The 13,311-nt window shown below is 43.5% G+C and overlaps 1 protein-coding gene across 6 annotated transcripts in view; it reads left to right on the top strand.

Annotated features, from left to right (window-relative positions):
- Window positions 1-13,311, top strand: part of LOC310878080 (zinc finger MYM-type protein 4-like) — a 58,137-nt gene that overhangs the window by 29,515 nt on the left and 15,311 nt on the right. For all 6 annotated transcript variants that reach the window (XM_083792189.1, XM_083792187.1, XM_083792186.1 and 3 more), the window contains exons 13-20: window positions 1,451-1,566; window positions 3,141-3,509; window positions 8,104-8,254; window positions 8,995-9,170; window positions 10,293-10,467; window positions 11,251-11,364; window positions 12,065-12,108; window positions 12,551-12,695. In XM_083792189.1, the coding sequence (XP_083648315.1) occupies window positions 1,451-1,566; window positions 3,141-3,509; window positions 8,104-8,254; window positions 8,995-9,170; window positions 10,293-10,467; window positions 11,251-11,364; window positions 12,065-12,108; window positions 12,551-12,695 (1,290 nt within the window). The remainder of the gene's footprint in view (window positions 1-1,450; window positions 1,567-3,140; window positions 3,510-8,103; window positions 8,255-8,994; window positions 9,171-10,292; window positions 10,468-11,250; window positions 11,365-12,064; window positions 12,109-12,550; window positions 12,696-13,311) is intronic.

The following is a 13,311-nucleotide window of genomic DNA, read 5'->3' as shown; positions in this document are numbered from 1 at the left end:
CAGTGACTAACGACTGTGAGGCAATCTAAATAGACTGTCGAACGTCGGAACGTGCATGGTCAGTTGGTCACGGACGGACCACTGTGATAGAGAGACAGACAGACAGACAGACAGACAGACTGGACAGGAGGAGCACCTGCAAAACAGCAGCGTGTGTGTGCCTATTTGTTATTTAATTATGGTTCACAGGTTCAGGTTTTCGTTCACTAATATCTTGTTGTATATTAAATTAAAAATACTTTAATAATTTAATATACAACTAACAACACACAGTGAAAAATTGCGATATGTGTGCGGGGGGTGAGGCGGGCAGCAAGGGAAACGAAGCGAGAGGAGAAACAGACAGCTTTATTTAATTTTAATGTGTCATGTAGGTGCGTGCGTGCATGACAGCAAGGCAAGCGAGGTGAGAGGGAAACAGACAGGGTAGGCCTACAACATTATTTAATTCATGCAGGTGTTCTTTATTTATTTAACAACACACCAATTAGTTGGGCTTGCAAGTTGCGTGTGCGTGCTGTGCGTCTGTGCGTGTGTATGAGAGAGGGGGGTGAGGCGGGCAGCAAGGCACGGGAGAAACCTATTTTTTCATGTAACCATGGTTTCAGGAAACGTATTGCCGTTGTTCATGTCGCAAAAACGAGGGCGAGGCTCAATTCCATAGGGCGTGCCAGATTGATTTCAGCCGTCACATGTATTAACGTAGGATCGAAATTAAGGAAGGATCAGCTGTTTGCGATCACTTTATAAATGCCGTGGCGACGTGGGTGTACTACGAAACCTGCACTCGAATCTGTGGCAGATTTTACACTCGATTGATAAATGAGGGCCTAAATAAGACAGATGTATTCGTAGAGGTATGGACCCCCTTTTTGGATTATGTCGAAGAGCGCAGTTGATTCTGTGTAGGACGGAACCCACCTTCACTTGCACGCATGCATTTCACAACTCTGTACCACTTGGAAATTATTATAATTTTTTTCTCTTTTATTTGCTTTGTTCTTACATTGTTGTTAGTATTTTATAAGTAACTGTCTTGTATGTAAGTCTGTTGTGTTGTCCTTGTGTCTACCGGTATGTAAAAAAAAAGAGAACACTCAAAATAAATTATGATAAAAAATAAAAAAAAATTAGGGGGCTAGCGGTGCTGAGCCTTCTCGTGGCGGCCCTGTTTTCACTAATTTTACAGTACCACACACTTCTCAATAATTCGTAATTTATTCTAATTGTTATTGCAATTTACGAGCTGCGTTCGCTTCCCGCGTTCGCACGTCTTACTTGTATTATCTCAGTAAAGAAAAACATACTTTTACACACTGGAAAACAGAACATAGACCCCAACTTGTGCATTCTTAGGGTAATGCATCTGTAATGCATGCAGCACAGAGATAACAACACCAGCAAACATACCCGACCAATATTTGCATTGAATCCCCTCTGCTCTCCTCAGGTACTTCGTTTCCCTGTTCCTTGTGCAAGACCGTTGCTGTGCCTCAGTATCATCTTGCAATGGTGGACGGCACCATCCGCAACTTCTGCTCCATTGACTGTGTGACCGTGTTCCGGGTAAATACATACTGTACATAAGTGACTTTTAGATCGTCTATGCTTTATAGCTTTTAGGATATATATATTATATATACACACACACACACACACGACTCATTTGACAGCATCAGTATCGGCAATTATGCAGCCCTTATGTTGTCCGCATTTTAACCACATTTAACTTGGTGTCCCTATCTTTGGCCAAAATGGGCCGAACAATTTTTTTAAATTTAAAAACAACTATTTAATCTACGTACATGTTTATGGTTGTGGTTTCACCTGCACACAATGGGCCCTATTCACTAAGCTGTTTACACCCATATTTTGGGTGTAAAGGAATTGTCCAAACTTCCCACGTTAGTAGTCTGATAGTGATCTTTTTTTGTTGGTGAAGTTCTTTCTCAAGTCTGCTCGGATGCAGACTTACATGGGACCAAAGCTTGCTGTATGTCCATAGAATTCCTTATTCTAGATTACTGGTGCTTTGTCTTTGGATGTGTGTGCACAGCCTGCATTGAATTCTTTCCACAGTTCCACACAGAACGTCAGTACTACACAGTACTCCAGTCAATGTGTCTGTAAGTGTGCGCTCGAAAGAGTGAGAGAGGCAGAAAGAGATGGAGATCACTCTTGCGGAGCAGGATTTGAAATGTGTCTGATATGCAATGATGATGATAATAAATTGCTTTGTATTTTTACCGACTGGGACGTCCGACAGGAATTATATTTTCCGCCCTTTGTAATAAAAACTGGCCAAAACCGGCAATTACCGGCTTAGCATGATGTGTGGCTGGAACTATCTTTTCTTATGTGTGTATTGTTTGTAGTTTTTATCATGGACATATCTCTTACTCTTAAACCCCATTATCCAGCAGGAAAGCTGAATCACATAACCATTACAACAATATCCTGAAAAGCTTCTGAACAAATTGAATCTAAGGGACACCATAATACAATGTTTGGTTTGTGACGTACAACCTCTTCCACGAACCGTGCTACCTCATGACATGACATCGCACAGCAACAAAACTGAATTTTTTAGTTGCAGTGTAAATTTGTTGGCAAAGAATGCAAATCTAAATTCGTCATCCCAAACATACAGTAACAATACAATAAAACAAGATATTACAAAAAGAAACTGATACATTTTCCTGCCATGTAACCTCGGAGACAAAACAACAATACAGCACTAAAAAGTGCAGTGCACACATGTGAATAAAACCATTGGTGAAACCACAACAAAATGACACTATAAAAATATAAATCTATGAAAAACAATCTACTCTGCGTCACACGGACACAACACTGGGGATGGTAAAATGTTAACTTAGACTCTGTTTATGTGCAAAGCTTTAAACATGCTGTGATTTCTTTACTTTTTCTGTTTTGTATGCGTCTATGGAGTTAACATTACTCTAATAGAGCCTCAGGTGTGGTTAGAATATTCAATATGTCTTCCCTGTGTATTTTAGTCTAATCATAGTACCTGATGATCATGTTTTAGGGGGAGGGGGGATAAATCACGACACTGGAGCATACAGTAGATCATCTCTCGGTCCTCATAACGGCTCCTTTCCCTCTGCGTCTGACAGAAAAAGGCGCCCACTTCACCAGAAGAGATCCTGGAGGCCAATGGCACCTCCCCGGCCATTCCCAGGCAGCCTCTGTCCCAGCGAGATACCCCCCCGGGGGGTATCTCGGCCGGGGAGGGTCCCCCGGCCGGGGAGGGGCCTCCCTCCAGCTCCGTCCCTCCCCTTCCACGGGAGCCCTCGCCTCCTCCCGTCCCCTACCCCGGCCATCATCCCAGCCACACCTTGGTGCCTCCGCTGGTGTCTCCTTACTCGGCTGGGCCCACCTCCGAGCACCCCCCGAAGCCGGCGGAGGGCGATCATCCCACCAAAGTGACCTGCCATCATTGCAGGAAGCTGTTTGACACCAAGCCACTGCTGTTCAGCTATGAGGTAGGAGCTGCACACGCACGCAGACACGCACGCACGCACACAGACACGCACGCACACATACACAGACACACGCACAGTCGCACACACGCCCAGTCTGTGTGTCAAATTGTCTTTGACCAAGTCACTTTGTGTACATCAATATCTGATTTCCAAGTTCGCAAGGTGTCACAATGCAACATGCTGTAAGCTTGTATATCTGCTATTTTTGCAGAATTGCCTATATGATATTCCCAAAATAAGGACACAGACAGAAAGATAAACACACACACGCTTGCACGCACGCATTATGCGCTCGCACGCACGCACACACTCCCACCAACCTCCTTTTTCTGTCAAAATGTACCGTAGACACAGACAAGGAGTTTTCTTGAATTGTCTTACTATAATAATGTTCAGGACAGATGGACCATTTGGTAGAGCATTTCCCTTTGAAAACAATTCTGAACTTAACTCGACCTGATTGGGCCATCTTGACCATTCGGTGTCAGTTTGTCTTCCAATAGCATGCCTTGCCAGGTACATCAGATGTGGGCTCTGTTTGGTTGAAATTTCAAAGGTAAGATTATTTTTTTATTTTGACATATCATCATCTCAGAGGTGTTACTGAACATGATTATGTAACTTGATACGATAAAATAATGTCTGATAATTTTCTAAAAACTTGCTCTACCAGACGGGTTGTTTGTCACTTTTGTAAAGGTAGTGAAAGCTAAACTAATTGTAATGTTTTCTATGAATAAATACAATACTTCTAATTAATTGTTTTTAATTTGATACATTGAATGTTATATCATAATGCTAAAACAATTGTTATAAAATATTTTTTTTGCTAATAGCTATATTTAATGTTATTTCATTATATATACTTGATGAAAAACATAGTATGATATTTAACTATTTCTCAACATGTTTCTGTTGAAGTACGGTAAACATGATACATATGTCACTATGACATACTGTACTACTGGTAATACCATGTCCATGGTAACATTTAGATTTTCCTTTTTCTTTCCGTTTGCAAATTATAGATGGAGAGTAAATCATGTTATGGTGCAAGGCCACACACGATACCGCAAAATCCCCAAGACTCTGACGCTGAGCTTAGTGATTACACCCGTCCTCTGAGTGATGAAGCCACAGAAGCAGAAGAGTCTGGAGACACTTCTTTTAAATCCATGGACGAGGAGGGGTCCTCAACAAGCACATCTTATAAACCACCAGTCCGTAAGAAGAGGAGAAAAGAGAAACGCAGTCTAAAAACATCCCCCTTCTTGGAGCCAGATGACACCCCTCACCCCGGTTCACCTTCTGACCCAGAAACGAGCACGGAGAGATTCTGGGAGTATGAAGACATCGAGGCATTCCAGGTTCCCGATTCAAGCTTTGAACCACCCGATGCCGTTAGGACTCCCTTCCAGTACTTCAAAACACTCTTCACTGACAAGATGATTGAACATATTGCTCTCAGTACCAACCTGTACTGTGCTTAGGAGTGGGGGGATCCGATCAAGACTAGCCCCGAAGAGATTGCGGATTTCCTGGCAATGCTGCTCTTCATGGGGGTTTTCACCTTCCCCGCCGCGGACGACTACTGGCACCCCGAGTCGCGTTTTGACGTGATAGCTGATATCATGCCGCTGAAGAGGTTCAAGCTGTTACGCCGGAACATTAATTTCAGTGATAATCAGCGGTGCAGTGGCCGTCCAGACCGATTCTATAAAATCCGTCCCCTTTTTGAGATGCTCCGAGAGCAGTGTCTCCTGATCCCATCCGCCTACAAGCACAGCGTGGGTGAAGTCACGGTGGAAGCCACGTCTGGAAATCAGAAGAGTCAACATATTGCCAACAAGCGGAACAAGCGGGGCTTTACATTGTTCTGCCGCGCCAGTTCATCTGGTATCGTCCATGACCTGCTGCTCTATCAAGGGACATCCACGTTCTTCAATGTTGCCCTAAGTGAGCCGGAGCAGGCGCTAAATCTAAAGGCCAAACTGGTGACGACGTTATGCAACACCATCGCTCTGCCACAGCTTTCGGTCGTCTTCTTTGGCAAATACTTCACCAGTTTCAACTTGGTCCAGTCCCTACAAACGACCCTGGGAGTCAAGTGCTTCGGCGCCGTCCGATCAAACCGGATCGGTGGAGCACACTTGATGACGGACAGAGAGCTGAGGAAGAAAGGACGTGGTGCTTTTGATTACAGGTCTGCTGAAGGGGTGATAGCAGTGAAATGGTTCGACAACAAATGTGTCAATCTACTCGGCAGTGCCTGTGGCATTGAGCCTCTTTCGTCGGTCAAGCGGTGGAGCAAAAATGCCCGCGCAAAGATTGACGTCCCGTGCCCATCGCTGATTCCTGCCTACATCGAGCACATGGAAGGCTTCGATCTTTCCGACACGCTGGCGCACATGTACAAGACCCCAGCCAAGTCACGGCGATGGTACTTGCCCCTGTTCGGATACATCCTGGACCTGTGCGTCTCAAATTCCTGGCTGGTCTACAAGAGGGATTGTGGTCTGCTGAAGGAGAAACCAAAGTCTCTCAAAAGGTTCCGTCTGGCAGTTGCCCACAGTTTGAAGCAAGTCAACAAACCACCATCCAAAGTTGGCCGGCCGTCGTCCTCCTCTCCTCCACAGGTAATGGAAGTAGTAGTAATGGGGCATAGCAGTGGGCGTGGTTTTCTGGTTCCACCCTGTGGTGTTTACAAAAATATTTATATCAATTATTTTAAGCCTAGAATCAAGCCATCCAGGATACTGGTTAATCATAGCCTCAGTCCCAGGCTTACTTATCTGCGAAAAGAAAAGCCTGGTCACAACCTAAGGCAGAGGTTGTATCCTCAGGAAAAGCCGTCAAATGTATTTCCCCCGGATACGATATTTTCCCGACCAATCACAACACTTCATTCGCGGAGAATGTAAACTGATTTGTAAAGCATCAACTATTTCACTTCCGCTAAAATCCCGCAACTTCCGCTGATAGTCTTTTCAGCTTAGGTCTTGCCCAGGGTGGGTTAATCATGACTATAAAACCTTTGATTCTGTGAAAATAATACGAGAAAATGAAGTCCACTGCTATTCCATCTACTACTACTACTAATAATAATCATTATTTTTTTTATCTGTAATATAAATTTATATTTGATCTCAAACGGCTACAACACTACATTGTGCGTTGCAGGTGCCATCTCAGAAGAAACGCCTCATCCCACTATTCGCACACCCACAACCAGACGTGCGTTACGACAACGTCGGACATTGGCCCCTTCACTGTGACAAGCGGGGGCGGTGCAACGTTTGTCCAAAGGGGGTGTCCAGATGGAAGTGCCAGAAATGCAGGGTTTTTCTGTGTTTGAATGAAAAACACAAGTGCTTCGTGGCGTACCACCAGAAATGAAGTGGATCTAATTTCCCAAACACGTTTGTGCACGTTGCACCACTGCCACGTGCAAGATGTGCAAGTCTGATTTATTTCTATTGAGGTTTTGCACTTTATTCTGACTTGTATGAAAATGTATTTTTGCATTCGCCATTGTACTTTTGGTATATTGGTTTTGTTTGGTTCTTTATTTTCCACTTTTATACTTCATGTTTCTAGACACAGACATATGTATAGTATAAACTGTATAATTATATTTTTCTTTCAGCTGAATGCACATGAATCTATGCAAACGTTTTCCCCAGCCGTTTCTTTTCTTTAGTCAAAATAATGTACATAATCCCTGCTGCTGCTATTACCATTTTCTTATGTTAATATGCAGACAGAAAGTTTTACGCACTTTAAAATGATAAACTGTAAACATTAACATGCCCTGCCACAGTGTCATCTTGTAGGGGGTGAGAGGGATTGTTCATGATGACCAGGAGTTTGTTGCTGTACTGTTTTGTTATCGTCTGTTACGTCCTAAGTGTTTTTATGTGAAGAGGAGGTCCACAATGGAAATGTGCCCTTGGACCTTATTGTTTTTTTTTGTCCTCTGTGATGCTATGACTGTATGTCAGGAAAGTACTACTAAAGTAAAACGTCTTAAGAAAGCACTTTTACTATAAATTATATATCTATTATCTCAACCGTTTGGTAGAGGCGCATATTTTGCCTCAACAAAATAAAAATGCAAAGAAATCCATGGCCTTTTTTTTTCTTACAGAGACAAAAGTGTGTGTGCATGTGTGCGTTTGTGTGTATGTGTGTATATCAATTACCATCAGCAATATAGACAGCAGCACATAGCATCATGGCCACTGTTAGACACATACAGTACACACATTATCATACTGTAATGGATGTATAGTGATTATCTTAGCTCAAATTAACTACATGGGTAACCCTTATTCTGTATCGATGGACAAAAATGGAAATCGACTCAAGATATTTTTTTTATCCTTTTGACAGATACACAATTATATGCTTTCATGCTTATGCATTTTGTCAATAAAGATGTCAATCAATCATATTAACCCTCAACAATACTGCCACTATCAGTGCTACATTTACAGCTAGCTACCACCATTTAGCACTACTAATATTATTCCACTGCTGCTACTACGAATAGAGGTGGCAGCAATAACGACGATCATGACGTTTCCGTCCGTAGGGCCAGATATCCATGTTCTGCGGTAAGACGTGCTGTGAGCAGTACAAGACTCAGAAGAACATCCTGATCGTGTGTGACCACTGTAAGCTGGAGAGGGTTGTGTACGAGATCCTCAACTACAACCAGCAGGACCGGGTCTTCTGCAGTGAGAGTGAGTAAATGCACTGACTCTTTGTCTTCTGCAGTGAGAGTGAGTAAATGCACTGACTGTCTTCTGCAGTGAGAGTGAGTAAATGCACTGACTCTTTGTCTTCTGCAGTGAGAGTGAGTAAATGCACAGACTGTCTTCTGCAGTGAGTGTGAGTAAATGCACTGACTCTTTGTCTTCTGCAGTGAGAGTGAGTAAATGCACTGACTCTTTGTCTTCTGCAGTGAGAGTGAGTAAATGCACTGACTCTTTGTCTTCTGCAGTGAGAGTGAGTAAATGCACTGACTCTTTGTCTTCTGCAGTGAGAGTGAGTAAATGCACTGACTCTTTGTCTTCTGCAGTGAGAGTGCGTAAATGCACTGACTCTTTGTCTTCTGCAGTGAGAGTGCGTAAATGCACTGACTCTTTGCCTGAGTTACTAGTTCTTTCTTTGTAACCCATTTACACATTGGCTGCCACTAAAGTCCTCCAGCGCTCTCGCTTGAGCGCTTGAAAATCAGGGAGCCAAAATCGCCAATACTAAACCTAAGAAACTTTGTTTCTCTTCAGAAGCCTTAATATTGTAACCGCGATGCAGCAAAATATTTGAAATTTGCCCAGAACATCCACGTTCTGTTCAGTCACCAGATGCAGCCTAGATTCAGAGAAAAAAAAAACGTGTTAAGAATGGAGGTCGACAAAAAATGTAAAACACAAAAGATTTTTTTCCTTTGAATCACTCTGTGCCTCTTTCTCTCCCTCAGGGTGTAAGCTCCTCTTTAAACACGAGCAGTCGAACGGTAACAAGGAGCAGTCGTGGAGAGCTTGTTCCTACTGCTCCAGCGTCGGCCACCGGATGCTACACAGCAACTACAGCGGCAAGATGGAGGAGTTCTGCAAGCCCCACTGCATGTCCCAGTACACAGTTCTCTACTACGGGGTACGTGGACACAGTCTTTACTTTGGTGTGTAGGAGGTGTACACAGTACAGTGTTCTCTACTACGGGGTAGGTGGACACAGTCTTTACTTTGGTGTGTAGGAGGTGTACACAGTACAGTGTTCTCTGCTACGGGGTAGGTGGACACAGTCTTTACTTTGGGGTGTAGGAGGTGTACACAGTACAGTGTTCTCTACTACGGGGTAGGTGGACACAGTCTTTACTTAGGGGTGTTTGTAGGTAGACACAGTACACAGTTCTCTACTACGGGGTAGGTGGACACAGTCTTTACTTAGGGGTGTTTGTAGGTAGACACAGTACAGTGTTCTCTACTACGGGGTAGGTGGACACAGTCTTTACTTAGGGGTGTTTGTAGGTAGACACAGTACAGTGTTCTCTACTACGGGGGTACGTGGACACAGTCATTTGGTGTGTAGGAGGTGTACAAAGTACAGTGTTCTCTGCTACGGGGTAGGTGGACACAGTGACAGTACAGTAGTATACTGTTCTCTACAGCGGAGTAGGTAGGTAGGCTTACTGTAAATCGCTCTGGATTAAGAGCGTTTGCTAAATGCCTAAATTGCAATTGTACTCTGGGGGGTACAAAAGATACTATCAGGAAAGCAGAAGTGAGGAAAATTTCCCATTCGAAATCAAATGGGTTTTTTTTTCTAAGCAGCTCCCTGATGGCCTATGCTCTCCTGCCCCTCTCTCTCTTAATACGTATTTCTATTGATTGATATTTGTATTTGTCAAAGATATTACATTATCAATTCTTTCTCTTCTCTTCTGGTGTCTTCACCCTCTGCCCCTCAGCTTTCTATCTCCGATGTCCTATCTAAATTCTAAGCCCCCCCCAAAAAAAGACATAGAAAGATAGGCGCCTCCTTCGGCTCTGCGGCGTATGCTCTCAAGTGAGGGCAAGCTTCCGCGTTGGTGCCCATTGGAAAGTAACGAAAGGAAGGGACGTGAGTCACGTGACCCGAACGCCGGGGACGCGCCATATATACCGCCGCACTTCCGCCCCTCGGTGCGATACATGAATTGCAGGGCCGAAGGAGGCCTTTCTTATGTCTATGAAAACTGCCTGACAGTCAAAAACCCTTTGCGTTCTCCTCCTCCAGATGGCTCGGTGCGACAGCTGCAGGAAGCAGGGCTACATGGCGGAGAAGCTGCAGTGTTCGGGCTCCGTGCGGACCTTCTGTGGCCTCCCCTGCCTGCTCCAGTACTGCCACCACTACTTTGAGGCCGGACAGCAGATCAGCACCAACGGCACGACGTCACTGCCACCACCGTATGGTAAATAAACCCATTCTGACCTGAGATCAGATTCTAAAAAATGTCTTCTACATCCCGACAGTTTTCTGAAAAAGCTATGTTTCTGTGTCAGTCTTTCTTTGATTTTTCAAAAATAGCAGACCTACAAGCTCATAGCGCGCCACCGAGTGGCGCGTTACGAGCTTGTAGATCTGCTATTTTTCAATAGCTAAAGCATAACGTAATGCTAACACCAAAAGGGGTTCCCGCCCAAAATGGGATAAACCAGACCACCACCAGTGTTAACTTGGACTGCTAATTTTGATTTACTCTTTTTATATATTAATTTATTTAGCATTGTAGTCACCTGAAAAGTTTTAGTTTTATTAGACTAAATATCATAAGATTTTTGTTTACTAAATGTACGGTTGATTTTGTCAACGAAATGTACTTTGGCAGGCCTTTGGCAGGATCTCTTCTCCACTAGTTCCTCCCTAACATTTTAGTCTAGTTTTTATTTGTTGACTAAATTGTCAATATATTTACTTATTTTAAGTCATCATACTGTAGCTTAGTTTTTATTTAGTTTCCGTCAGTGGAAAAAGGTAGTCTACGAACATTTTTCGTCATAGTGTCAGTCGACGAAATTAACACTGCCTCACCCCTCCCTCTGTTCCCCCAAAAATACATTGTATTACATGTATTACATTAAATGCACCTTGTTTTTAAATCCTACCCGCAAACGGGTGCAGGTTTAGTTTGATGTGGATAATTGTACCAGATGTCCTCACACTGTGCCACGCGGTGGTCTCTCTCCCCCTGCAGCTCCGAGGCAGCCCCACCACTCCTCCAAGATTAACCCCGTCATCGGCGACGTCGTGTCATTGGCCAGCGGCTCCAGCAGTCAGCCGCAAGTTACGGCAGACACCGCGCTGTCGGGTCAGTTCCAACAGCTCAACACAGAACATATGAGTTTGAGCCATTTAACCACTTGAGCCCTGTTCTGTATTTTGTCTTGCAATGGTGACGTCGCACAGTGGAAATAGCCAGTCTACAAATGTGTGAACCGTTTTAGCCAATATAATAAAGACTAACCCAAAAATCGTAACGCCAGGTTGAAAGTGGTTAAGTAGCTACACGTACAGTATGTATATGGTTAATGATAATGTGTGGTGAGCTTGTTGACTGTTCTCTTAGGACACCTTTATACGGAAACGGTCTCTCGTAAAAACGGCAAAATAATATATCAGTTGGGCCTTCTGTTTAGAGTTTAAACGGCAACGCATGTTATCGGGGGTTGAAAACTTGGTGACAAAGTGAAAACCCCTTCCAGAGTGGAAATATATGCAATGGAGAATGTAAACAAACAGCTGTGTGATGGGAAGTAGAACAGAAGTGGTCTATCTGGCAGTGCGTGACCGCCACCTAGCCACTGTATAAATGCTGATATTAATAAAAAGTGAGAACGCACCGGGAGTTTACCGTCTTCTCTACAGACAGGTTGCCGTGTGAAGGTGGCCTCAGTAACTGCACCATGGGCTTCCATACTAACTATACTAATAATAACTCTGGCAGGTCAGGTCATATTTATCCTGAATTGGGTTCATTAATGGGATTGTTTTTTGCTTGGTCCATGTAGGAGCTCTTCCACCCTCCAATACTCATGGCAAGAACATTGACAATGTAAGTGTGTGTGTGTGTGTGTCACCTTTTGTGCTTGTTTTTAATGTAACTATTTCTTTAATCAGATGGTGTAAATTTGTAACCAAATGGACCCGGGGACAATTGTAAAGTCTAAGAGTTAAATTAAGAGTATTTTTTACTGTGTACTAATTGAATATTGTTGCTTACATACCGTGTGTTTGGTTCTTATTCCTGTGACCCCAATGTAAAATTGTAAATTATGTCAACTGAACTTACATAGTATTGCTAGTCCTACCATGGAGTTTTAATACAATAACATGTACTGTATGTCAACAATTTAAAAGATGAACGTAACCATTGGGTTTCGAGGTCTTCAGGCTTCAGTTCTTTCCAGACTCACTTGTTGCTGTTCAGCGATCCTAATGCTCTGATATAATGTTGTGAGATGCTTTGTTTCATTTATGTGTAATATCATGTCCAGGCCAGTACCCAGACCGATGCCCCGTCCCGTCGACGTCAGATGAAGAACAAGGCGGTTCTGTGTCGCCCCTTCACAGTGGACACAGGAACCCTGTGTGAGCTGGCCGCACCAGACACCCAACCTCTGTGCAGAGAATCAGCAGCAGGTAACGCAACTGAAGACATTCCAGCCTCGGGGCTCTTCAAATTATTTTAGCTTTGGTCTTCTTCAGTGTCACTCAGTTGCCACTCTAGCCAAGTCTTTTGTCGTGTTTTCTTACGTTTTCCAAAGTATGGTGGAAGAAGCACAACGCAAAACTTCCTTTTCCCCCTACTTCATGTCAAAACAAAGCTTACCTGTGACTGGAAGAACAACACAGTTAGTTTTCTTCCCGAGGAAGCACAGCAGTGATACACAGTGTGCAGTGCATCAGGAAGAAGTTGGATGTCTACATGGCTGTAGCAGCATTACTTGATTTCATTGCCTCTAGTCATGGTTCTGAGGTAGAAGCTTTTGTAGTATAGATGTAGTATATAGTATAGACTATTTGTTTTAACCACTCAAGCCCTATATGCTTTGTTGTACGACAACCACGGAAATAGTAGATCCACAAGCTCACAACTTGAGCTTGTAGATATGTTTTTTGCTGAAAATATTTGAAAACTTTAGAAAGTTTGCCCACAATCGGGATTCCCAGGACTCATGTGTCTAAATACACTTCCTGGATAAATGCTGAACACAAAGCCTGATTGGATAGAATGGTCATTCTGGCTTCCATTAAC

This window comes from Protomyctophum parallelum (genome assembly GCF_964188405.1).
Source record: "Protomyctophum parallelum genome assembly, chromosome: 20".
In the NCBI taxonomy this organism is placed as follows: domain Eukaryota; kingdom Metazoa; phylum Chordata; class Actinopteri; order Myctophiformes; family Myctophidae; genus Protomyctophum; species Protomyctophum parallelum.
This window is presented reverse-complemented; position numbering and strand designations above follow the sequence as displayed.